The following is a 25379-nucleotide window of genomic DNA, read 5'->3' as shown; positions in this document are numbered from 1 at the left end:
GGCTACACAAAATACAAAGTGCTGGACAACTACATGGAAGCCTTTCTTATGAGACAGACATTCTTAGAATATTTGTTTTCTCAGCCTTGATAAGTGTTCCTGGAGCAGAACTTTTGCTTATAAGCTTTTTGCACACGTAGGTATATACTCTTTGAAGCTGTCAGGGAAGGCAAGCCATTCTGACAAAGGTCAAAATCCTGTTGGGGTTCACTAGGGAATCCCTAGGTCCTCCCCAGGTTTACAGCTAAATAAAAAGGGAGGAAAAGCCTGTAGGCATCAAAATTATATATTATATCAAAATCCACAAAATTATAATTAAAGAAGAGGCCACTTGGTATAATTAAGATCTACCTCCTGATTAAATACTCTTTTATTTTAGGTGAATATGAAATAGATCCTCCTTTGCCTAGTGAAAACATGAGCTCTGCTGCATATAAGGCATATGTGATCAATTTTTAAGCTTGAGTTCAGATGTAAGATGAAGAAAACCATTTTCTCTCTCCTCAGTCACAAAACATATATTATATGACTAAAATAAGGAAGTCACCGAACCTTGTTTCTAATTTTGGCTCTTTACAGTGCTTACCCAGTGCTGTAAGCATAACTCTAATTGGCATGACAAAGAATTCCACGACACATTTTTTTTAACTACTGGGGCAAAAGGAAGCAAGTGATGACTTTATAAGCTGTTGAGGAAAATAAAGCCTGGTGTCTGAAGTTAGAGGAAAAAGTCACAAATGGGCATAAAGCCTTTTCCAGGAAACCAAGTTTCAAAATTTCCTGATGAGAATAGTTTCTACAAATTTCCACTCCTCTCTTCATCTGAGCTGAACTTGAGGGAGGAAATCATGGATTCCTGGGTATGAATCCTTTTTTAAGACCTGAGTTAAATAAACCATTTTCATGCTAGACAAGCAGAGGAAAAAGGAACTGAAGTAAACTTTGCTGCTTCATCAGGTACAAAAGAAATGACTCCACTTGGCTTTAGAAAATAAATACATATTCACAAAAATAAGTTTTCATTAAAAAAATCATAAGCAATGTTTTCCAGTTCATCTAAACACTCTCTTTTAAGGTTTAGCTGTAGAGTGGTAATACGTGCAGAAGAGAAAAATTAGCAGGAAAAGCAATGTATGCATAAAATAAAAATGTAAGTGGTATGTTCTCAAATACCCAGGAACAACATCATTCTTTTTTTTTTTTAAACTTATTTATTTTTGAGAGACAGATCATGAGCAGGGGAGAGGCAGAGTGGGAGAGAGACACAGAACTGGAAGCAGGCTCCAGGCTCTGAGCTGTCAGCACAGAGCCTGACACAGGGCTCGAACCCACAAACCGTGAGATCATGACCTGAGCTGAAGTTAGACCCTCAACTGACTGAGTCACCCAGGTACCCCAGTAACAACATCATTCCTAACCTGATCATAAAGTTCACATATTTTAAGGAAATTACTTATTTCAAAATCTATAATATAAAAGATGCTTTAAAACATTAGTTTGCCTTCTTTCACATTAGAAACCCACAGCCACTTAATTCACTGAGTTTTCTAGATGCAACAAATAGAGAAAAACAGCAATTATTTAGTTAGGTAGGGTTTAACAGGAAAAACAGGCTAAGTATTAGGAGCATTTAACAGATAGGACAGTTAGAAAACATTGCTAATTCCTAAAATGTCATAGGTACTGTCATTTCAAATGTCAAAAGACCAGTGTCAATAAAGGTGACAATATTTGTCACATACTGCTCCAGCAATTATTCCTATGGGCAAAAGGAAAAATAAACTTAATGTGTCAGTATTTTGACAGACACATACTATCTTTCCTTTCCACATGGCTAATGATGACAAACAGGAAGTAGTAAAAGATGGCAGGGAGGAGTGATGTGATGGCAAAAAGTTTCCATCTCCAAACATGTCAGCCAATCTCACAACTGTGATTGAAACAATGTAAGAAATCTCGAGCAGTTGTAATATTCAGAAGTTTTGCATGATGTATTTCTTTTTTTTCTTTTCTTTTTCTTTTCTTTTTCTTAGGTTGTTTGGACAGGGCTTTTATTTTTATTTTATTGGGACAGAGTTGACTTATTAGTCAACTAATAATAAGTCCGTACTTCTTCAACGAATTTTACAAATAGATGATTTCAAATGCATGAAAAACAAAAGTATTCCCTGGTTAAAAGGAAACGTAATTTCCCCCAAGGGAATGATTCCTAAATAAAGAAAAGCCTATATTTGTGTGACTCTTCAGGGCCCTAAACTGGAGAGAACGCTCACAGCAGTATCAAGACACAGACATAGTGAGTGTAGAATTTCTCAATAAAAATATAATCCTTGGAGAGGCCACTTAAATCATATGAGAACTTTTTTAAAAAATGAAAATTGCCAAACTCTCAATTATTCTTCCTCAAATTATAAAGACTTGCTAAGACTAAATCGTAGGAACAAAATATATTCTTTCTTAACCAATGAAAATGGTGTCAATGGACAGTCATCTAGAGCTAGATACAAATGAAAACTCTATTTTCCTGCTATAATGTGCACATATGTCCCATGAAACAAGCAACATCCAATCGCTACCCTATCCCCAAGTCTGTCTCTGATCCTTCAATACTCCACACAAGCCAACACTGTGTCAGGTCTATAATGCCTAGATTTTAGAGGGATTTTGCTTACTGAACAGGTAATTTAAGATTTCTTTATACATAAGGATTGGGGAGGAGGCACGCTTCTTAGATTATACCAAAAGTCAATTAGGCCTTCAGGTGAATTTTGACACTGAATTTTAACATTAAATGTAGATGTAAACAATGCAAAGTAGTATTACGGTAGGTTTAATAGGATATACAAGTCAAGAGAAGAACAATGATGGGTCCTATTGACCCTACCGAGGGTCAGCTGTAGGGTTAGTTTTCCAGCAGGGCTATCCTTCGGTTTTAATAGCTCTGAACAACACATGGTGTCATGCAAACCACCACCCCTGTTGCAAAAAACAACTTAAAGCACATACCTAGACAGCATGTCTGTGGTTTTCCATTGAAAGTGCCGTATTTCCTTCCAACTTTATCTAAACCACCATCCATGTGTTACTCGTTTGCTAGCAACCAGGCTCCCTGCATTCTAGAGCCAAAAGATACACCCTTTCTTTTTGAATTTTGCTGAAAAGATTTTTCTCTTTTGACAAGAAATGCCATCATGCAGAGGAGCACATTTATACCCATTCACAGTAAAGTTTACTCTTCCTGTAGGTCTTCAAGTGCTCCCTACTTCCTAACACAGGTAAAGGAAACAGACTCACAAAGTGCCTTGACACATTGTTGACACGCAGATGTAAATAATTGTAACAATGACACCCCAGGAAATGACTGAGCACCCTAGTCATCTTACAACCCTCACCAAACATGCTCTTGCTCACCTGTTCATCCTACTCAGGGTTAGCACAGTCAACTCTAACAGGAAGAGACTTCTTGGAACTTTCTTCCTGCATAGAACTTCTCAGTTTGGGGAGAAGGAAGGAAGAAAGAAACTTCTCAGTTTGACTATCACAGCACTTTAAGAAGAGGATTAAACTTATCCCATTGGATTTCCCCAGACTCTCAGGAAAAGAAGACATCCTAAAAATCATACAGTAATCCTATAGCTATCGGCTGCCCAATAAGATCCTAGCCATTTGCCAGCTGCACGAGGCCACTGACCATTTGAAACGTGGGTAGTCTGAACTCAAATGTACTCTAAGTATAAACATCAGATTTTATAGATTTAGTACAAAAGAATGTAAAATTATCTCATTCTTCACTTTCCAAACTGATTCCATTTGAAACTGTATGGGTTAAATAAAACACATTATTCAAATTAATTTCACTTGTTTCTTTTTTATCTTCTTAGCGTCACAAGAAAACTTTACATTGTTTATGTGGCTTGTGTTACAGTTGGATTGTTACAGACCTATCTTCCCTTACAGCCCTGCTTACAGACCTACAGCCTTAGTGCTGATAGCAAATAAAAACTATCTATCACTAGACATTTCCCAATTACAACTGCCATTTAAAAGCCAAAAGAAAAAGCAGTATTTTCCCTTCTCGATCAACTGAGATTACCAAAGATGACTTAAGTAAGAAGAGTGTAAAAATAGAATCACTTTGCCCTGACACCATTTTAAAGAAAGATCACTTACAAAGGCAAAAATAGCACAGGATGCAAAAACCACACCTCGAAGAAAATAAGATGGGAAATAAGCAAATCATGTTTTTCTAATAAAGTAGATCTGACTGCTGATTGTAAAGTACACCTTTAAAGGGAAATTAACATTTCTTTCATTTCCAGTACCAAGGGCCTCAGAAACCTCAAACGTGTAAGACTGTGTCTTTATTATTCAAGCACCTTCAACCGAACAACCAATAACACCATAAAAAGAGAAATAATTATCATCACCACATGCTCTTGTCCAAACAAGCAAACAAACAAACAAACCCACCAAACCAAAAACCAACGCAAGTCGAAAGCAAAAGAAACATCAGTTTCTCTAGGGCTGAGTAGGCTTCCTTTGGTCCACAAATCTTATGACATAAGAAAGCATATTTTAAAATAAATCTTTTGTACCACAATTTTTAAAAGTCTATTTTAAACACGAGAAATTCAACAACACATTTCTAGAGGCCAACGTTCCTTCTTCTATCATGACATCTTTCTTCTTTATTTGATTTAAAAATATTCAGGTCTCCAGGACTTTTAAGGAAAAAGAAATCCAGTGTATTTCTAAATCTACGAAAATATTTTTAAAAGGGTAGAGGAGGTGACATCTCTTTAAAGAACGGTGGGGAAAAGCTTCCTCGCGTGTTCAGAGCATGCAAGAATCACTTCTAGAAAACTGTCAATGGGGAAACCATATAAAAAAAGGATTTGAGGAAATTTAGACCAACGAGTCCCCACGGCTTCCACAACAGTCGAGCAGATACTTTCTATAGTGTCCTAACAAATTTATCAAACAACAACAACAAAAAGGCCATATTTGCTTCTCAATTTCTTTATCCATTTTGAGATCTATCAGCTGGGTATAATCCTCAGGCTTCAACCTGCCAGGTGATACATTCCTTAGAAACCTTTTTCTTGTGTACTTAAATACCAAGCTCAATTACGCCGCGAGCAGAGTAAGCAGAAAGGACTGTACATATTTTCACAGGGTGTTGATTGGATGCGGTTTCCTGTCCTGGTGTCAAGAGGGACGGGAACATCTCTTTCTGAGCATAATCCTTACACAGGGCCGTCACTCTCAAAGAATCGAGTCTTCCAACACTGCCCGAGAGGTCAAGAGACTGCCAACGTCTCCATGAGAGCATCCTATTTCTAGAGATTTTGGAACTGGTCCTCAAAATCGCATTCCGCGGCAAGTTTACCGAGGGATCAAAATAAGCATCCTAAGGTCGCAACCTTTCTAAGCCTAGAAAGGGATTTAAAGCTTTTACATCGTAATTAAAAAAAAATCAAAACCACCTTAACTTTAAATCTTATCAACACGCGGGTTACCAACGAACAGTAAGGTCACTACTGGCCCAGGAGGAGGTAAGGCAGGGAGACACCGGCGGCGCTCGGCGGAGGCGGGGGGCGCGGGGCGCAGGTACGCAGGCCACGCGGGGCCGCCCGCGAGGGCGCGGAGGCAGAGCCGCGGCCGCGGGCTGCCGCCGGGGGAGGAGGCGCGGCGCGGACGCCCGGCCCGGCGGGCGCAGGGGGCGCGGGGCCACAAGTCGCCGGGAGCGCAGAGGCGGCGCGCAGCGCGGGGGAGGCGCGCGGGGGTCCCGGAGCTTTCCACCCCCGCCGCTGCCCCGCACCGCTCTCCCTCTCCTCACCTGGGAGTCGGAGGCGACCGGAGAGCTACGGCCGCGCGCCGGGTCTGTCTCCAGCCCCGCTTGCTGACATGGCGGCCGAGGCGCTGTCACAGAGTCTGCACCGGTCTCCCGCCGCTCCCGTGGAGGAGACACCTCCTACCTTCCCGCCCCGCCTCCCTCTGCGCACCCTTCGCGGCGGGCCGGCGGGCGGCGGGCGGCCGGCGACCGCGGAGCATAGAGCGCGAGCGGCTAGAGAGGAAGCGCGGGGACAACCATAGAGTAACCAGTCCAGACGCAACCCGGATGCTCCGTCTCTCTCCGCGTCGGTCCACTCACAATCGTCTGGCGGCTGCACCCGGACGGAAGCGGAAGTGAGGGAAGTGGCAAGAAGGAGGAAGCGTTCGCATGCGCAGTTTGTAGCGTCTGGTACCGCTCGCTCTAGTGGGGTGGTAGGCGGGGGGTGGCACGTGGAGTTCCCTGTGCTGTGTTCGCGGACGATGTGACGACCTCGGGCGATTTTTGGGACCGACGTTACAGGGTGAGGATGTTGGTCCCGGTGGCGGGGCTTTCCCCGCGGCTGTTGCTGTCAGCCTTGACCGGCGCTGGTGGAGTTTGCGTTTTGGGGTCCGGAGCGGCGAGGTGGAAGGGCGTCCCGGCGCGGAACCGCCGTGGCTTGTCTGACCTCCGCCCGCAGCAGCTGCCCCGCCAGGGTTTAAAAGACTCGCCCTCGTGGATGCCCAAGAGACGCTCAGAGCCCCGCAGTTACATAACCAGTCCGAAGCTCGCCGCGACCTTGGCGCAGATACTGCTGGAAGAAGACGGAAACCCTCACCAGCTCTTCCTGGAGTGCAATCCAGGTGAGTCCGTCGTGGACTGCATTTCTAATGCCAACCTCTGTTGGTTGCGTACCGGGTGCTGTTTAAGACCTGGCCCCTTAAAGCGGCTTGCGTGGACAGTGTTAACCGTGACACCATGAACTGTCCTTGCAGCGAGTTGCACTTTACACAACATTTGATAATACATGCTCCTATGCTCTTAGATGTTACCGTCTCCTCAAAACACTTGGAAGCGCCCTCCGCCCCAGGAACTTTTATCTTCTGCATAGGTCTCCTGGAGACCGTAGCAGGATGTCAGGAACATAAGATTTATAGATTTTAAAACATACATAAATATAATGGAAGTGCGTGCAAGCAGGAGACGGGTAGAGAGAGGGAGAGAGTGAATATTAAGCAGGCTCCATGCTCAGTGCTGAGTCCCACACAGGGCTGGATCCCACGACCCTTGGGATCAGGACCTGAGCGGAAATCAAGAGTGTTCATCAAAATGCATAATAGAATTACCCACCCAGGGGTCCCCAAAACTACTTTTCTATTTTTTTTAAATCATTATCTTTGAGAGAGAGGGACAGAGGATGAGCAGTGGAGGAGCAGAGAGAGGGAGAGACAGAATCTGAAGCACGTTCTAGGCTCTGAGCTGTCAGCACAGAGCCCAGTTCAGGGCTAGAACCCAGGAACTGTGAGATCTTGACCTGAGCCACCAGGGCGCCCCCTTTTTAATTCTTTTTAAATGTTTGTTTTTGAGAGAGGGAAATAGTGTGAGCAGGGGAGGGGCAGAAAGAGAGGGAGACAGAATTCGAAGCAGGCTCCAAGGCTCCCAGCTGTCTGTGCAGAGCCAGATGTGGGGCTCAAACTCTTGAGCTGAGCCAAAGTTGGTTGCTTCACCGGCTGAGCCACCCGGGCACCCTCAGAAGTACTTTTTTTAAAGTTAATTTTTTACACCCAACGTGGGGCTCGAGCTTACAACCCTGAGATCAAGTGTCTCACAAATTTCTGAGTGAGCCAGCCAGGCGCCCCTGAAAACTACTATTTTTTTTAAGTAGCACATTTTGTCATGGGTCAGTTCTGATTAGGTTTGACAGTGTCTTTCGTGGTTAAAGTGTCTGGGCAGTCAGTGATTAAGTGATGTGCTGAAGGCACCTTTTCCTGCTCGTTTTTCCGAGACGTAAAACATGACGATTAAGAATGCAGGCTTTTCAGGCTTTGACAGAATGGATTCAGAGTCCAGCACAGTTGTGTCGAGGCAAATGATTTTTCTCTAATCCCCAGTTTCCTTACATGTGAACACAGAGTGTACTTTCTACTTTGGGGCTGTTGTAGAAATCAAAATTAAATAATACAGGTAAAACATCTACTTTAGTAAATTATATAGAAAGAAATTGTTTCTTTGGCAAATAAATGTTTCGTTTTGTTAATACACTAGGTCCCGGAATCCTGACTCAAGCATTACTTGAAAGCCAGGCCAAAGTGATTGCCCTTGAGTGTAACAGAACGTTTCTTCCACATTTGGAGGTATACTTTTAGTTTCTAAAAATAATTTATTGTTCAGCTATCTTTGAGTATTTAGGGAAGTAAGAATTAAGCACACACTTTATTTTTTTAGACTCACTTTTAGGGGTCATCCTGTACGTGTATTGTTATCCACAGGGACTAGAGCATAGCATAGTATCAGTAGTAAGTGGTAATATCACAGTATCTACACTCATTGACTAAACGATTGGAGTTCTGAGGCTTGTTCTCTGGGTGTTACAGACTAGCTGGGTGACTGAACAAAGTAGAACTGGTGTCTCTAGGCTTTTCCCCTCATCTCTAGCAGGATATCCCGTGCCCTGCTTTCTGTGAACTTAGAGTCTAATTGGAGTGCTACGATTACGTTAATGGGACTCTGGATTTACGGTTTTATACGATCAAGGAAAGTGTTCACTTTGAAAATGGTTGAGTGAAAGGTGGAGGGTTGGGCGCTAGAAAGGTCATGACACGCAGTATTTCTTACAGGAATATTAATTATAAAATTTCTTTAAACAAACTACAACGTAAGCATAAAATCCATCACTTACTAAATCCAGTCTTTGATTAGACCTAGTTTGTGTTTCAGTTCAAGCTTTTATTTTCTTTCTGATTCCTTTCCCCCCCTCTGCTCAGTACTAACTGAGCTGAGCCCTTAGTACATGTTCTCTCACTCTTACTAACCATCATATGATGGAATGAAAGGCCATTCAAATAAGGTTTGGTGTGAATTCATCTATTTGCCAGAATAAAAGAGAAGGAACCATTTAAATAGAAGTTTTGTGGCCCTAAATCCCTGCTTTAAAGTGGTGGTCTTCACAGACCATGCTTCTAGCCACCCAGAGTTTGCTCCTAAAAACTGAAAAGATTTTCAGGGATGATGAAGGCTTAAGATTCTTATCTTTCTCTCCCTCTCCCTCATAAAATTCCCAGGACTCCACATTAACAGTGTTTCAAGCAGGAGCAGTTTGCCAGTCTGGATGTGCTAGAGATAGACTTTTCAAATTGTATCCAATAATGATAAGTCTTAATATATCTCTATTGAAAGTGGAAACTGTTGAGGCAGAAAGAGCTGTACATGACATACTCAGTTGAAGAGAGCTCAGCTTTTGTGGTAAGCTGTGTGGCATTTCAGCAGAGATGGAATACAGTCTTCAAATCATCCTGAAGGTCAGCCCAGCTCTCACTACCTTTGAGACTCTTAGGCGATTAAGTAATTTAACCTGTTTGACTTTGGTTTTTCTTTTTTCTCTTACATAAAATAGAGACAGTAATACCACTTGTAAAGAATCTTGTTGCAGTTGAAATAAGATAAACTGCTTCCTGTCTCTGAATCTTAAATGCAGTCAACTTGAGTTTTAAAAGGTGATTTCACTATTACTGTGGAACTGAAATTATTTTGGAGTTTTGGCTGTTATTGTCATTACCATTATTGCACGGTAAGCAACAGATGCCAAAACAAACATGCACTTTCAAAATACGAGAGGAGCAAAGTCTCTTTTGTTTGTTTATTTTTGAGAGAGAGACAGAGACTTTCCCCTCACAGAGCTCGAGCAGGGTAGGGGCAGAGAGAGGGAGACAGAATCTGAAGCAGGTTCCAGCCTCTGAGTTGTCAACACAGAGTCCAGTGCGGGGCTTGAACTCACGAGCCGCAAGATCATGACCTGAGCTGAAGTCAGACGTTCAAATGACTGAGCCACCCAGGCGCTCGGAGAAGAAAGTCTTAAAGTGTGCATTCTTACATTCTTATCAAACTAAAATCCGTTAGCTTTTATTAGTTACAAAGATCAAAATGTGACACTTGAATAACTTGTGAGGTTACTTTATTGCTATATATAGAGCAGCTTGTAGGCCTTTCAAGGGAAGCTGTGAGATATCCATCAGTGAGAGTGCTTTTTCTCTGGCTGTCCTAACACCACACTCTTCTGGTTTTCTTCCTCCCATTTTTGCCTTCTCAGCCTCTCATGAGACTTTGGACTAACTCTATCCTCAGGTCTCCTCTTCTGTGATTCTCCCTAGGGGGCCTCCTCTGCACCCCTGGCTTTGATAACCTTCAGCACGCCAGTTCTCACCACTTTATGTCGTTAGCCTGGACCACTCCACTGACCTCCCCACTGAGGCCCACAACTTCCTACCTGGTGTCTCCACTCGGACCGCCTAACGGGTGTCTCAGGACACCCGTGCTCGGACACGAGCAAAAGTGGATGATTTCCACCCCAGGCTGTTCCTTCCACTCATCTCATTCTCAAGGGTGCCTCATTAGAGTTTATTAGAGTCAGAAATAAAATAACATTTAGAGGTTGAAATCAAACACTTAAGAATAGTTAGGTTTGGTTTCTGTTTCAACTCCGGTCATGATCTCACAATTCGTGGATTCGAGCCCCGCGTCGGACTCTGTTCTGACAGCTCAGAGCCTGTTGCCTGTTTCAGATTCTGTATCTCCTTCTCTCTCTGACCCTCCCCTGCTCACACTGTTTCTCTCTCTCTCAGAAGTAAATAAAAACAAAAAAAAATAAAATGCACATTCCTGAAACATTGATATACATCAACAGAACTTTCTGTGCATGAGAGCTTCAGTGTGTGTAGCACATCATAGTGCCCTCCTTGATTTTTTGTAACTTCAGAGTAGAGAAAGTAAAAGGATGAGTAAGAATTTCTTGAAGGTTTTTTGTTTTGGGGGCTTTTTCTTAGTAATATTGTATGCTCATCACTTTTTGGGCATTAATTAATTTCTCTTAATTATGTTACTACATTTTAGGGTACATTTCTTGAAGTAGATCTTTGAATTGTTACCAAGTCTGCATATCACTGAAAGTCTTAAACACGTTCTCTCTGTCTCTTTAGTTGCTGCGAAAAACGGTGAATAAAAATCTAGAAGTGGTCCACTGTGACTTCTTTAAACTGGATCCTAGAAATTCTGGAATAGTGAAACCTCCCATTATGCTTTCTGAAACGCTTTTTCAGAGTTTGGGAATAGAAGCACTTCCTTGGTCAGAAGGTAATTTTTGCCATTCGCTGTCTCAAATACCTTATAGTATGGCACCTTTCTCTGGCAGTACACCTTGTCTGCTGAAGAGATCCGTGTCCGTTAACTTGGTTTAACTCAAAAAAATACGATCTTTGGAAAAAGTTTAAACAATTTATTCAAATATTTTTGCTTGTATTCTTAACAGATAACCCATTAAAGGTAGTTGGAATCTTCCCAGCTAAAAATGAGAAAAAGATACTGTGGAAACTTTTATATGACCTATATTCTTCTACTTCTATATACAGTTTTGGACGAGTACAACTAAATATGTTTATTGCTGAGAAGGAATACGAGGTAGGTTATCAACAAGTATGAGTAGTTTTTGTTTGGAAAGAGTCCCGTGATTTTTCTGTGTAGTCTTAGTCTGTGTGACTTTAATTTGAGCTCATGATACTTGAGAGTATTAAGAATGTTTTTAAATTTCTGTAGAGCAATCTTTAGGTTCGATTTTTTAAAGTGTGTGTGTGTGTGTGTGTGTGTGTGGTTAAATATACATGACCTAATATATATCATTTTAACTTTATAAGTGTGCAGTTCAGTGGTGTTGTCTATTCACATTGTGGTCCAACCATTAACCACTATCTGTTTCCTCTCAGAAGTTTTTTCATCATTCCAGTGCAGAATTTGACATCAACTCTCCACCTCCCCCTTCCCCTGAGTCTCTGGTAAACAGCGTTCTACTTTCTGTCTCAATGAATTTGACTATTCTAGGTTCTTCATGTAAGTGCAATCATAGAGTGTTGCATTTCGTGTCCGACTTCGCTTAGCGTAATGCCTTTCGTGTTCTTCCAAGCTGTAGCATGGGTCAGAAAATTATTTCCTTTTTAAGGCTGAGCAATACTCATTGTGTATTGTATATGTACACATATGCACACCACCTTTTGTTTATTCATCCTTCCGTCAGTGAACATTTGCATCATTTCCACTTTTGGTTATCGTCAATGATGCTGCCATGAGCCTTGGTGTGCAAACCTCTCTTCCAGTCTCTGCTTACAGTACTTTTGGCTCTATATCCAGAGGTGGAATTGCTGGATTCTATGGTAATACTGTTTTTTAATTTGGAGGGGATCCACCCTACTGTGTTCCACAGCGGCTGCGCCATTTTATATTCCCCCCAGCAGTGCACTGGGATTCTGATGTCTCCATGTTCTCTCAACACTTGTGTTCCGTTTATAATACCCGTTGTAATGATGTTAGGTGGTTTCTCTTTGTGGTTTTAACCTGATTAGTGATGTTGAACATCTTTTCTTGTAGACCATTTGTGTATCACCTTTGGAGGAGTGTCTGCTAAAGTCCTTTGCCCTTTTTTGTTTTTGTTTTTGTTTTTTTTTGTTGTTGTTAAGTTTTAGGAGTTATTTCTATATTCTCATGATTAATCCCTGCTCGGATACATGAAATACCTGCAGGTGTTCTCTCCCCGTCCGTGGAGCTCACTGTCGAGTGTGCCCATTGATTCCCAAAGTTTTTTACTGTGATGAAGTCCAGTTTGTCTTTTTTTTCCTTATTGCTGTCTGTGCCTTTGGTGTTGTAGCTAAGAATCCACTGTCAAATCCAATGTCAGGAAACTTTTATGTTTTAAGAGTTTTATAATTTTCAGTTCTTATATTCATGTCTTTGATCCATTTTGAGTTACTTTTTTATTTGGTGTTGGGCGGGGGTCCAAGTTCATTCTTGTGCATACAGAGGTATTCAGTTTTCCCAGCACCTTTTGTTTCCAAGTGAATGGCCTTGACACCCTTGTCAAAAGATCATTTAACCATACACATGAGGGTCTGTGTCTGGGTTCTTTTATTATATTAGGCTATTCAGTGTACCTTGAGATTCCATATGAATTTTAGAATTGTTTTTTCTGTTTCTGTGAAAAAACACGCTTGGGATTCTGATAGGGATTGCATTGAATGTGTAGATCACTTTGAGTAATAAATATTGATAGCTTAATATTGATAAGTCTTCTGATCTCTGAACACAAGTTGACTTCCCATTTGTGTTTAATTTCTTTCATTAGTGTTCTGTAGTTGTCAGTGTACAAGCCCTTCCTCTCCTTCGACAAGTTAGTTCCTAAGTATTTGACTCTTTTTGATGCTGTTGTAAATGGAATTTTCTTAATTTCCTTTTCAGATCGTTTGCCATTAATTAGCTTATAGAAAAACGACTGACTTTTGTGTGTTGATTTTATATCCTGCAACTGAATTCATTTATTCACACACGAATATGTATGGTTTTTAGACTCTTCTCTGAAATTCAAGGGTCTTCTGAAGTTCTTGATAGTGTCTTGAGAGTAATGTTTCTTTTCTGCTCAGAACGCTTCGTGTTATTAATCCTTTAATTGTGGCAACACACAGTGCTTACTGGCCTGTAAGTTATGGGTCAGGATGGTGAAGCAAGATGAGAAAAGGTGGCTTACTCCCTAAGACTTCATAAAGAAATAATGACTGTCCATGGGAAGAATAGGGGACTTAGAACCTTGAGGCTATATGTACATTGTATACATGAAGAAAGAGAAATGGGACGTGCTTCATCAGACTTTATCTTGCTATTAGGAAAATGTTGCAATGCTTCTTTCACTGTGGACCTTGTCACATGTGGTTTGCTGTGTGCAGCCCTCTCACTCGCTGAGGAGATCGGTCAGCCTAAACAATTCTTCACTCAAAATTGAATAGCTACCTGATACATATTTCTAACATACTTGTTCTCCATGGTAATTAGATATTTTTGTTTCATTTTTTTCTTTAATGAGATTTTCCCTTGATACGGGTTATGGGTACAGGAAATCATCCCACACGTTGTATTTTAAGTGTACATGATGATGTATTTCAATGTGAAAGTTTAAAAAGACTTTCTCTTCTTAGAAACGTTACAGTTAAGGTTTTGCATTTAATTCTAGTTTTCTGTAATTTCCAGATACTGTTAATACTTTTAAGATCCAAAACTTGAATTTGATTGATTATAGTTATGTACACATGCAACTTTCTTTTTTCTAGAAACTGGTGGCAGACCCCCAAAGTCCCCTGTACCAGCCGCTGAGTGTTCTCTGGCAAGTGGCCTGTGCCATTAAACTCCTGCACGTGGTGAGTAAAATCTTTCTAGATTGCAACAGAACTTTTTTATTTTTAAGTTTATTTACTTTTAAGAGACAGAGAGAGCACAGGCAGGGGAGGAGCAGAGAAAGAGAGGGAGACACAGATTCGAAAGCAGGCTCCAGGCTCCAAGCTGTCAGCACAGAGCCCAGCGCGGGGCTCGAACTCTTAGACCGCAAGGTCGTGACCTGAGCCGGAGTCGGACACCCAACCGACTGAGCCGCCCATGCGGCCCAGAACTTGATTGTTTTTAAAGAGGCTATATTTTGGGTGCCTGAGTGGCTCAGTCGTTAAGCATCTGACATCAACTCAGGTCGTGTTCTTACGGTTCATGACTTCGAGCCCCGCGTCTTGTGAGCTTAAGCCCCACTTCCTGTGAACAAGAGCCCCAGTTCTCTCTCTCTCTCTCTTTCTCTCTCTCTGTCTGTCTCTCTCTCTCTTTGCCCCTTTCTCATGTGCGCTCCCTCCTCTCAGAAAAAAAAAAAAAGGCTACATTTTTTGACTAGTAAATGGAGAAAAATTAAAAATTAATTTTTTTTCTAGCTGTTGAAGATAATAGAGCAAAGTAACTTAGTGCTTCTGATTTCATCACATGTTTATATTTTCCTCGATCATTAAAAATAATATGGGCCCACTGTAAAAATGGGAGACCTAAGAAAGAAAAGGAAGGAAAGAAAGAAGAATTTTAAAAATCACCACTACTGTTCTACCACCCAGAGGTCAATATTGACATTTGTAGCCTTTTCTTTTTCTTCTGTTTTTGTTTTATTCCTTTACATGGTGGAGATTATATTATTTTGTATCTTTTTTTTACTTAATAGCTAACAGTTAATAAGTTTTTTCTCTTGTCACTAGATATTTTTCCTAAGTTTTTAATGGCCCCTTAAAACCTCACTACAGAGTATTCCCTTTGCGGTTTATTTCTTTAAGCAGATCAGAGATGCCTAATAGAATTGTAATGGGAGCCACATATGTAACCTTAGATCTTTTAGTAGCAGCATTCATAAAAAGTAAAAAGCAGGTGAAACTAATTTTAATATATTTTATTTAACGTTCTCAATCAAAATATTGTCATTTCCGAGTAGCATCAACGTTACGATTGGTTATTACATAATTTGCATTCTTTTTATATGTAGCGGGCCTTTGAGGTTCGATGTATATTTCACACTTCATACCTCTCTGTTCAGACTAGAAAGTTTCACGTGTTCATTGGCCACGTGTGACGCGTGGCTCCTCCCTCCACAGGGTCAGAGTGAAGAAAACACTGATAGCCACTATTTCTCTCATGCCGTAATTTGTCCTTTGTCTTTTTTATTGTAGTGAACTAGAGTTTTTGTTGGATGTATGTTTATGTATTTGATAGGCCCTTGTTCTTCGAAGGATGTGTTGGTTTCATTTTTAAATTTGCCGTGTGTGTCTGTCCCTTCACTGCTTCGTCCAGGAGCACGTTAAACCCTTCAGTGTGCGCACTCGGTTGTTAGAATGTTACCATTTGACTTCAGCTTTTGTTCCAATTGTATTTATTCCCCTCCAGTAGTGAGCTTCTTAGATTGGCTATTTGTTCCTTGTCTTTCATATCTGTCATGCCCTCTGTAGTCCCAGAACTCGTCACACTAGGGTTCACGGCAATGACTCTGCCCTGGGACATTGTAACCTTGGTACTGCCGTTCTTGGTGTCCCTGAAATCCTTTCTTACCTCTGTGATCTCTCATTCTCTTGGCCTTTTACCTGCGCCTCTTCTCTCATCAGGGCTATCTGCTGCTTTCTTCATGAAGGCCTCCCATGACTTTAGCTTTCAGGAGTCTTCTTTTTTGTTGTTCTGCAGTGATTGTTTTCAAAGGTCCCATGTTGACTTTAGCCATTCATTAACCTCAGTGTTGATTTGATGGTCCCTAACCTGATTGTGAGTCTACTACAGAAATCTTAGCTATTAAAATAACTTAAGGGCCTATTTGTATAATGATATTAAGGATGAGCCTATCCAAATAGGATTATTCTCAATATCAGGATAGACTTCGATTTTCCTTCTCTTTATCTAAAAAAACTAGAAGAGGGATGTGTATGATCTACCTCTCCCACATTGTTGTCTTAAATCCGATTAGAATGGTGACTTGAATTGGATTTATTCTGTTCTTTAAAGGCAGTAATAGGGGCACCTGGGTGCCTCAGCCGGTTAAGCGTCCGACTTTGACTCAGGTCATGATCTCACGGTTCGTGGGTTCAAGCCCTGCATCGGGCTCTGCTGAAAGCTCAGAGCCTGGAGCCTGTTTCAGATTCTGTGTCTCCCTCTCTCTCTGACCCTCCCCTGCTCACGCTGTCTCTCTCTCTCTCTCTCTCAGAAATAAAGAAGGCATTAAAAAAAAAAAAAAATAAAGGCAGTAACAATCTGAGGCACTTTGACTACAGAAAACTCAAAGAAATGTTTTGGTTTTATCTTCCCTCAAGGAGCCCTGGTCCTCATTCAGCGTATACAGACAAGACGGGGGGCCGAAGAAGTTGAAGAATAAGGTGAGAATGAATGCGTACCCTTCTCTTTTTTCCTCTAAATGGAACATCTGGTATTCTCTATTTACTTAAAATTTTCTAAAGTAAATTTATTTGTTTTTGAGGGGGGCAGGCAGAGGATCGAACAGGGCTCTGTGCTGCCAGCAGTGAGCCCGATATGGGGCTCGAACCCACACACTGAGATCATGACCTGAGTAAAAGTCTGACTCTTGGTTTTGGTTTGGGTCATGGTCTTTGGTTCGTGGGCTCCAGTCATGTGTTGGGCTCTGGGCTGACAGTGCAGGCCCTGTGTGGGATTCTCCCTCTCCCTCCTTCCCCATCCCTGCTCCCCTGCTCGTGTGTGCTCTCTCTGGCTGTCTCTGTCAGAATAAACCATAAACATTATTTTAAAACCTAATTATTTTTGAAGCATTGTATTTTTCAGCTGATGATACGTGGATCCTAGTTAGCATAGAAAGAGCTTAAACAGAATTTGACTTCATTTTTATCTCTGTTGAAATAGAAGATACATCTCAAATTTGGAAAATTTGTCCATCTAATTTGATAAACTAAAAGTCAGAAAGGTGTAATATTACTACTTATGATGATTGAATTCATGATTATGTGTGATGACCCACCATGGGAGGTGGGGCTTGTGTCTGGTTTTTCCCCTTTCTGAAGAACTGAAGTGATGATGTTCTAAAGCGATCCTCCATTTTCTTTTTATCACGGGTGCTTGTAGTGAAATTGGAGCCAACTAGTTCAATTTAAAAAATAATTTTTGGAGTCAATTCACAAGTTTCACTTTAGGTTCTCTGAAAACAAAACAAAAATTGTTTTTGTTTTTGTTTTGCCTCTTAGGTAAGAAAAAAAAGTTTCGCTTAAGGATTAAATGCTAATGATGCCCTAATCCCAGCCTGTCATTTCAGCCTGAAGTTCCCATTTTTTAATTATGGTTTTTTTCTCTCGCTCTTGACACTAAAAGAAAAAAAGAAAATGATCAGTTTAGAAATGGTCTGATTTTAAGTGCGTCTGGCTGACTCAGTTCGTAGAGCATGTGACTCATAATCTCAGGGTCGTGAGTTCAAGCCCCATGTTGGGCATGGAGCCTACTTAACAATATCTTTAAAAAATTGGTCTCATCTGAGAGTGATATCACCAGTCATTATTGTGATCATTGCGATTTTAGTTCTAATTCATTCCTCATAAGCTTAAGTTTTGTAGCCTCACAAGAGAGAGTAATAGATAATAGTTAATATCAGGAACTTATTCAGATATCCCTGAAATGAACAATCCTGTATATAAGACACTTTGTCCTTATTTCAGTGACAAGAGCAAAAGCTGAAAAGGTTTTTTGGCCTCAATATGAATACATGAACTTTAGGGATGAGGATGAGATAACCAAATGTTAATGTTTCATGAGACAGTTTTATTCAGATAGTCCATGTATGTCTTTGGTATCAGCATGTTCATAATTGCTACAGAGGCACTTTGAGACATTTAACAGTATTTTGGAGCACATTATTCTCATTTCCAGCCAAGTTGTTTGTGATCTTCCACTTTTTTGAAGCCGTGTTGGTTTTTATGCTGTTAGCAGAACTTTTTCTGTAAGCTACAATAACTGTTCATTTGACATCAGGAAAGTGTTTTTCTTCCCCATTTATCAAGTAAGTCTGTATCTGTAACTACAAAACTATCTACTAGGGTGTTTTTGGTTTTTGGTTTTTAATTTTATTTTAAGGGAGCCTAGGTGGTTAAGTGTCAGACTTGAGCTCAGGTCATGATCTTGCAATTCATGGGTTTGAGCCCCAAATTGGGCTCTGTGCTGGCAGCTCAGAGCCTGGAGCCTGCTTTGGATTCTGTGTCTCCCTCTCTCTCTGCCCCTCCCTGACTGGTTCTCTCCTTTCTCTCTCTCTCAAAAATAAATAAACGTTAAAAGATTTTATTATTTTTAATGTTTATTTATTTTGGGAGGGTGGGTCAGAGAGAGAGAGACAGACAGACAGACAGAGAATCCCAAGTGGGCTCCACACCATCTACACACAGCCTAGTGCAGAGCTTGAACTCACAAACCCATGAGATCATGAACTGGGCTAAGATCAAGAGTCAGACACTTCACCAACTGAGCCACCCAGGTGCCTCCCCTTCCCATTTTTTTTTTTTTTTAAAGTAATCACTACACTCATTATGGGTCTGAAACTCATAACCACGAGATCCAGAGTCGTTCACTAGTCTGACTGAGCCAGCCAAGTGTTAAACTCCTAGTCTCTGAGATTATGACCTGAGCTGAAGTCAGTCACTCAACCAACTAAGCCCCCCAGACGCACCCCCGTCCCCCCCCCCTCCAGTTTGCTTTTTGAAGTCACCTTCAAGGGCACCTGAGTGGCTCAGTCAGGTAAGCATCCAACTCTGGATTTCAACTCCGGTCACGATCTCCCAATTTGTGAGTTTGAGCCCTGTGTCAGACTACGTACTGACAGAGAGGAGCCTGCCTGAGATTCTCCCCCTCCCCGACTCTCTCCCTCTCCTCTGCACTCATGTTCTCTCTCTCTCAAAGTAAATAAATAAACTTAAAAAAAAAAAATTGCCTTCAAAGTCTTACGAACAACATACAACTCTTTAACTGTGAGGTTGTCTCCATCCCTAGTAATTAGTGAGCCGTTCCCGTTCCCGCCCCACCAGTCAGCTGTAGGCATCCAAAGTTAGACACTACAGTTGATTGAAGTTTTCCTTTTCAGGCCATTTTGTCTTCCAGAAACATATATATGTTTAAAGTTTGTGGGGGCACCTAGGGAGCTCAGTCGGTTAAGCGTCTGACTCTTGATTTCGTCTCAGGACACGATCTCACAGTTGTGAGATCGAGCCCCACGTTGTGCTCTGAGCCGGGTGTGGAGCCTCCTTACAGGTGTCTCTCTCTCCTTGTGTCGCTCTGCCCTACTTCCCCACACAAGTGCTCTTCTTTCTCTCAAGTGAATTAAATGAAAAAATAAATAAAAGTTAAAAAAATAAAGGGACAGCTAAGTGTCTCAGTCGGTTAAGCGTGTCCAACTCTTTTTTTTTTTTTTTAATGTTTTTATTTATTTCTAGGAGAGAGAGAGAGACACAGCGTGAGGAGGGGAGGGTCAGAGAGAGAGGGAGTCACAGACTGAAATAGGCTCCAGGCTCTGAGCTGGCAGTCAGCACAGAGCCCGACGCGGGGCTCGAACCCACGAACCGCGAGATCATGACCTAAGTGCAAGTCGGACGCTTAACCGACTAAGCCACTCAGGCGCCCCTAAGCGTGTCCGACTCTTGATTTTGGCTCACGTTGTCATCTCATGGTTTATAGGATCAAGCAGCACATTGGGCTTTGCACTGACAGGGCAGAGCCTGCTTGGAATTCTCTCTCTCCCTCTCTGTCTGCCCCTTCCCCACTCATGTTCTCTCTTTCTTTCTCTCTCTCTCTCTCAAAATAAATAAAAATAAAACGTGAAAAAAGTAAAAAATAGAAATGTGTGTGTTTGTGTGTATATGTATATACTTGGGTATGTATAGATAGTTAAGTAAATAAGGGATCACTACCTAATGCATGAGATTCCCAAAGGACCTAAACGGATGGCCTTCTTCCTTTGTAGGACAAAACATCTTACCCGTACATCAAGGCATGTGCAGTTTTTATTTTAATCTGAATAGTGTATACTAGCGCAGGTTGGCCAACTTTTCCTGGAAAGGGCCAGTCTGCAAGTGTTGTAAGGTTTGTAGACCACATAATAATCTCATATTCTTTGTTTTTGTTTTGTTTGCTTTTATTTATTTTTAAAACAATCCTTTACAAATGTAAAAACCATTTTTAGATTCATACTGTATGAAAACCAGGCGGGCCATGGGCCATAGTATATTTTTTTATCCTTAGGATCTGGTGTTGTGTCTCACATACAGAAGAAAGTCAGTACATGCTGGTGTCATGTTTGGGATGTGGTTTTACCCTGCTTACAAGTTAATAACCTGTTAACTCTTCAAAGGATACTACCCCAGGGCAGACTCCTGCATCAGACACAGGACTGTATCTGCCCTCGGGTCCTATGGGGAAATGTGCTGTAGCTCATTTGGATGTTGTACACTCAGAAGTTTGCATTGCAGCTAGAAACAAAGGTCTGGGGGAATTCACTTCTTTTCTAGCAGACTTTAAGCAAGCTGCTCCTTTGTCCTAGAGAGAGACACGATCTCCTCCCTCAAGGCTGCTCACTGCAAACACGCTGAGAAACTGTCCAGGTCAGCAGTGGTTAGGGCCTTGCGTTCTTGGCACAGCCAGAGAGAGCACACCAGAGCACTCCGGTTCTGTGCTGATTGCTCTTCCAGCAGGCAGCTTGCGTGAATAGTTTCCCTAAGTCTTGGCTCTGGCAATATTCTGTAACTAACACAACTTCTTTTTCTCTCTCTCCAGGAGTCATTAGAACCAATAAATAAAAAAATAGGACAAAACATGTGTTTTATTCAGTTGACGCCTCTTCCGAATTTATTTACAGAAAATTTAACGTCTGTGAACTATGATGTATTTTTTCACATGTTAAAGCAGTGTTTTATGAAGCGCTATGCCTCGCTCATGGACCATTTACAGTAAGTCAGAAGAATAAAAGTATAAAGTAGCAATTTAACATAAGAATTAGATTTTCATGTTAGAGGTCCATTTTCTATGTCTTGTGTATCATGATTAATAGACTCAGATATTGTGTTTTCACTCCTGCAGAACTTCAAAACCCTTCCTTGGTCATTGCTGAGCCCACTTTGGATCCTCTGTCTCTCTGCCCCTAACCCCAGTTTTGTGCATGCTCTCTCTCTCAAAAATAAACATTAAAAAAAATAAAATAGGGGCACCTGGGTGGCTCAGTCAGTTGAGCATCCGATTTCAGCTGAGATCATGATCTTGTTGTTCATGGGTTTGAGCCTTGCATTGACCTCTGTGCTGACAGCTTGGAGCCTGGAGCTGCCTCAGATTCTGTGTCTCCTCTCTCTCTGCCCCTCCCCTGCTCGTGTCATCTATTAAAAATGAATAAACATTAAAAAAGAACTTTTTTTTCTTTTTCTTTTTCTTTTTTTTTTTTAAAGAAAAAGAACCAGCCCTTTGCCAGTGGCTGGAATGGAATCGGCATCATTTCTGGTGCACCACCATCCACCTTTTGTCACTGCCTGTCCTTAGTGGTTTTATTTCCTGACCGAAGTCCTCTAGTACTCATGTCCTGGACCCGATTTCATGTTTCTGCCTAAAGCTTTATAAACCTTCTAGCTGTTAATACCTATTTGGTATCTGCAAAACTTTTACATGGGGCTGATGTGTACAATTTGTAAGTTATGCATTGCACCTTGGAATCAGCAGTCCATGGTCATTCAAAGTATTACCAGAGGATGGGTGAAACTCGGAATGAGCTGTTGGTTGAACAATATTTATGTAAAAATAAATGTTAAAACTGGAAATAGGGCGCCTGGGCTGCTCAGTCGATTTAAGAATCCAGTTTTGGCTCAGGTCATGGTCTCATGGTTATGGGTTTGAGCCCTGCTTCAGACTCTGTGCTGACAGCTCTGCTGGAGCCTGCTTTGGATTCTGTGTCTCCCTCTCTCTCTACCTCTCCCCTGCTCGTGCTCTGTTTCTCTCTCTCAGAAATAAACAAACATTAAAAAAAAAGTGGTGGTAGAACAGTTAAAAATAATCTACCCTTTTTCATCTTATCACCTTGTGGTAGTGACTATTTTGAATAAAAATAACAAGAATATAGGATATTAAGCAATCAGTGTGGTAAATGTGTTGCAAAATTTGAAAATCCCTTGGTGATCTCTGAATTGAAAGCATGTTTACACCGGTGACTAGAATTCTGTTCAAAATCAAAAAGTATTGGAACATTGTTTCACCGAAATATTTTATTATAAATATTTACTTGTTAATGTCAAAGGCTCACTGATAGTTCCTTGCTAGGCTAATCTGTAAGGCAGTTTTATGTTTTATAATTTATTCACCTGTAATTTTCATATAAAAAGGGGAAAATTATTCCCTCTTTGAAAACTGCTGGACAGCAGTTTCTGCTCTTTGTACTTCTTGAACTCTTATGTGACCTAAATGTTAAGGATGTTTTTGCAAAGAGAATTAAGAGATGAAAGAGGTAGGTGGAAGAATTTTTTTGAAGGGCATTGTTAAACTGGATTTTTGGGTAAGAATTGCGAACACGTGAAAGCCTAAATCTGCTCTTTTTGTTACAAGTAAGCCATGAGATTTAGAAATAATAGTTAAAGCTCTACATTATATGCAAGCTCTTACATCAAATATGGTTGAGTATATATCATAAGCATTTTAAGTTGGGCGTAGAAGCCATCTCTACCAATATTAACTGTAGTTGTAACGTGGAATTAAGCAGACTTTGTATTTCTTTTGCAGGTCATTGAGTCCAGTTAATGCAGTAGCTATCCTGGAGCAAATGGAGAAAGATGGAGACATGAAAATAACAGATCTATATCCTGAAGACTTTAAACTGCTTTTTGAAACTATAGAGTGTTCCAGAGAATCTTGTAGGTGGCTGTTTGATGACTCTATAGAGGACATAGTCTTGTAAGGAACTGGATTGCCCATGTATTAGCCCGAACGACTTATTTATTTGGAAATTATGGCACAAATGGAAGAGAACTAGATTTGAAAAGCTTACAGGCTTTCAACAGAAGAGAACTACTCTTGTTTTGCAGAGTGGGCACATAATTTCTTCTGAAGTTGATACCATTAATATATTGGATAAAACAATGCTTGCTATTTTATTCACAAAAAAATAAAAGAAAACTTCTGTTACTTGTGGATTTCATCAGATTGGATTTGTTTTGTTTTAAATTGTATCTACTGTTGGTATACTGGTAGTTGTAGGGTATTGGCAGATGAAATTTAGTTTTTGAAATCCCTTTGTCCAACAGTGCCTGGCTGGCCCAGTCAGTAGAATGTGTGAGTTGATCTTAGGGTTGTGATTTTAAGTCCCATATTGGGTGTAGAGCTTACTTTAAAACAAAAAAATCTTTTGGCCAAATATCTTATTACCTTGTATTAATTTAAATATTCCACTTTCACTGTTGATCTTTTGCTTCCTCTTGGCAAAAGACTTTGTACATTATTAAGCTTAGAAAGTAAATTAAAATGATTTAAGTGGTTTTAATTTTCATATTGTTGAATTATATTATCAAGTACTGTACAATGAAGCTATTTCAACCTTCATATGATTTAAACTTTTTTAGAAATTAAAGTATTTTAAGTACTGAGATTTTGAGATATTTTTCTTTTGGTCTCTATCTAATAATATATTAAATTGACCCTAAGCTATTCATTTTAAATTGTTAAGTACAGTCAGTGTGCTTTCAGTGAGTAATTCACTCTACTATGCAAAAAGTGCTTGAATTTTTCTTTTATCAAGAAAGTTCATCTGAAGTTAGACCTTTATATGAAACTAAATGAAATTGAGAATATCTTCTTAGATCTTTGAAAAAGGTACTAGGTTTTAACTGAGACATCACATCTCAGATTTGTTTGCCATTATAATACTTATTAATACCTAAGTCATATTATTACTAAGTAACTTTTTGCAATGCATGTTCTTAATAACATTCAGCCAGACCACTTGTTCCCTACTTCTCTACTATCGTCTTTGGTCTACAATTCAATCCGGCTGGAAACTGAATCCTCTTTTCTCTCTTGTAATTCCTATCCTGCCATTGTATAATCTGCCAAATCATCATGCCATCATGTCTTCCACTCCTAGGCCTTTAGCCTAAATTTCTCCAGAAGCTTCTTAACGAAACTCTAATATCAAGATACCAGGGGCGTGTGGGTGGCTGTTGGTTGAGCGTCCGACTTTGGCTCATTCAGCTCAGGTTCTGATCTCAAGGTTCATGGGTTCGAGCCCCGCGTTGGCTTTGAACTAACGGCATGGAGCCTGCTTCAGATTGTCTTTCTGTCTCTCTGCTCCTCCCCTGCTCACGCTCCCTTGTGCTCTCTCTCTCTCTCTCTCAAAAGTAAACATTAAAAATAATAATAGGGGTGCCTGGGTGCCTCAGTCAGTTAAATGTCTGATTTCTGCTCAGGTCATGATCTCACGGTTTGTAAGTTCAAGCCCTGCGTCAGATTCTGTGCTGACAGCTTGGAGACTGAAACCTGCTTTGGATTCTGTGTCTCCCTCTCTCTCTCTGCCCTTCCCCTGCTCTGTCTCTCTCAAAAATAAACATTAAAATAATAAAAATAATTACATCCCAGAGGTGGAGTGATTCCTGGTGATGGCAAGGCCTAGTACCAGGTAATTCAGGTTAAACACATTTTGCCAAAGGACCTCATGGCTGAGGATAATGGGATAGTCCTCTGGTTCATGTGAATGCCCCAAACCTTAGGAGTTTAGCAGGACGTTGACATAGAATGGTAGGAGCATGGCCTGGTGTCTTTGAAGAAAAATTTTTTATTAGAAGAGTGAAATAGGTGTCCCTACAGTTAACTCGGGGTAAGATCATGGTGGCTAAAGACGCTAGGAGAGGGAAGAGCTTGAGTTATTGCAAGAGGAGACTCTCCGTTATATTTAAGGATCTTTTTATATTTTTGTTTTCGGAATATTGATAACTTTTCAATAAGAAAATAGGTGTTT

At 40.8% G+C, this 25379-nt stretch overlaps 2 protein-coding genes across 4 annotated transcripts in view; one reads left to right on the top strand and one right to left on the bottom strand.

Annotated features, from left to right (window-relative positions):
• The window catches only part of CNST (consortin, connexin sorting protein), a 112587-nt gene extending 106464 nt beyond the window's left edge, over positions 1-6123 (bottom strand). For all 3 annotated transcript variants that reach the window (XM_039237475.1, XM_039237477.1, XM_039237478.1), the window contains exon 1: positions 5840-6123. The gene's annotated coding sequence lies outside the window, so the exon portion shown is untranslated. The remainder of the gene's footprint in view (positions 1-5839) is intronic.
• A 66-nt stretch (positions 6124-6189) lies between these two features.
• TFB2M (transcription factor B2, mitochondrial) lies at positions 6190-23560 on the top strand. The gene is made up of 8 exons (XM_039237479.1): positions 6190-6675; positions 8078-8166; positions 11005-11158; positions 11334-11482; positions 14170-14256; positions 16711-16773; positions 21173-21345; positions 23153-23560. Exons 1-8 carry the CDS (start codon positions 6363-6365, stop codon positions 23325-23327), a joined length of 1203 nt encoding a protein of 400 aa, XP_039093410.1. The 5' UTR covers positions 6190-6362; the 3' UTR covers positions 23328-23560.
• Positions 23561-25379: the final 1819 nt, after the last annotated feature.

Source organism: Hyaena hyaena, unplaced genomic scaffold (genome assembly GCF_003009895.1).
Source record: "Hyaena hyaena isolate Hyena2069 unplaced genomic scaffold, ASM300989v1 scaffold_127, whole genome shotgun sequence".
In the NCBI taxonomy this organism is placed as follows: Eukaryota; Metazoa; Chordata; class Mammalia; order Carnivora; family Hyaenidae; genus Hyaena; species Hyaena hyaena.
This window is presented reverse-complemented; position numbering and strand designations above follow the sequence as displayed.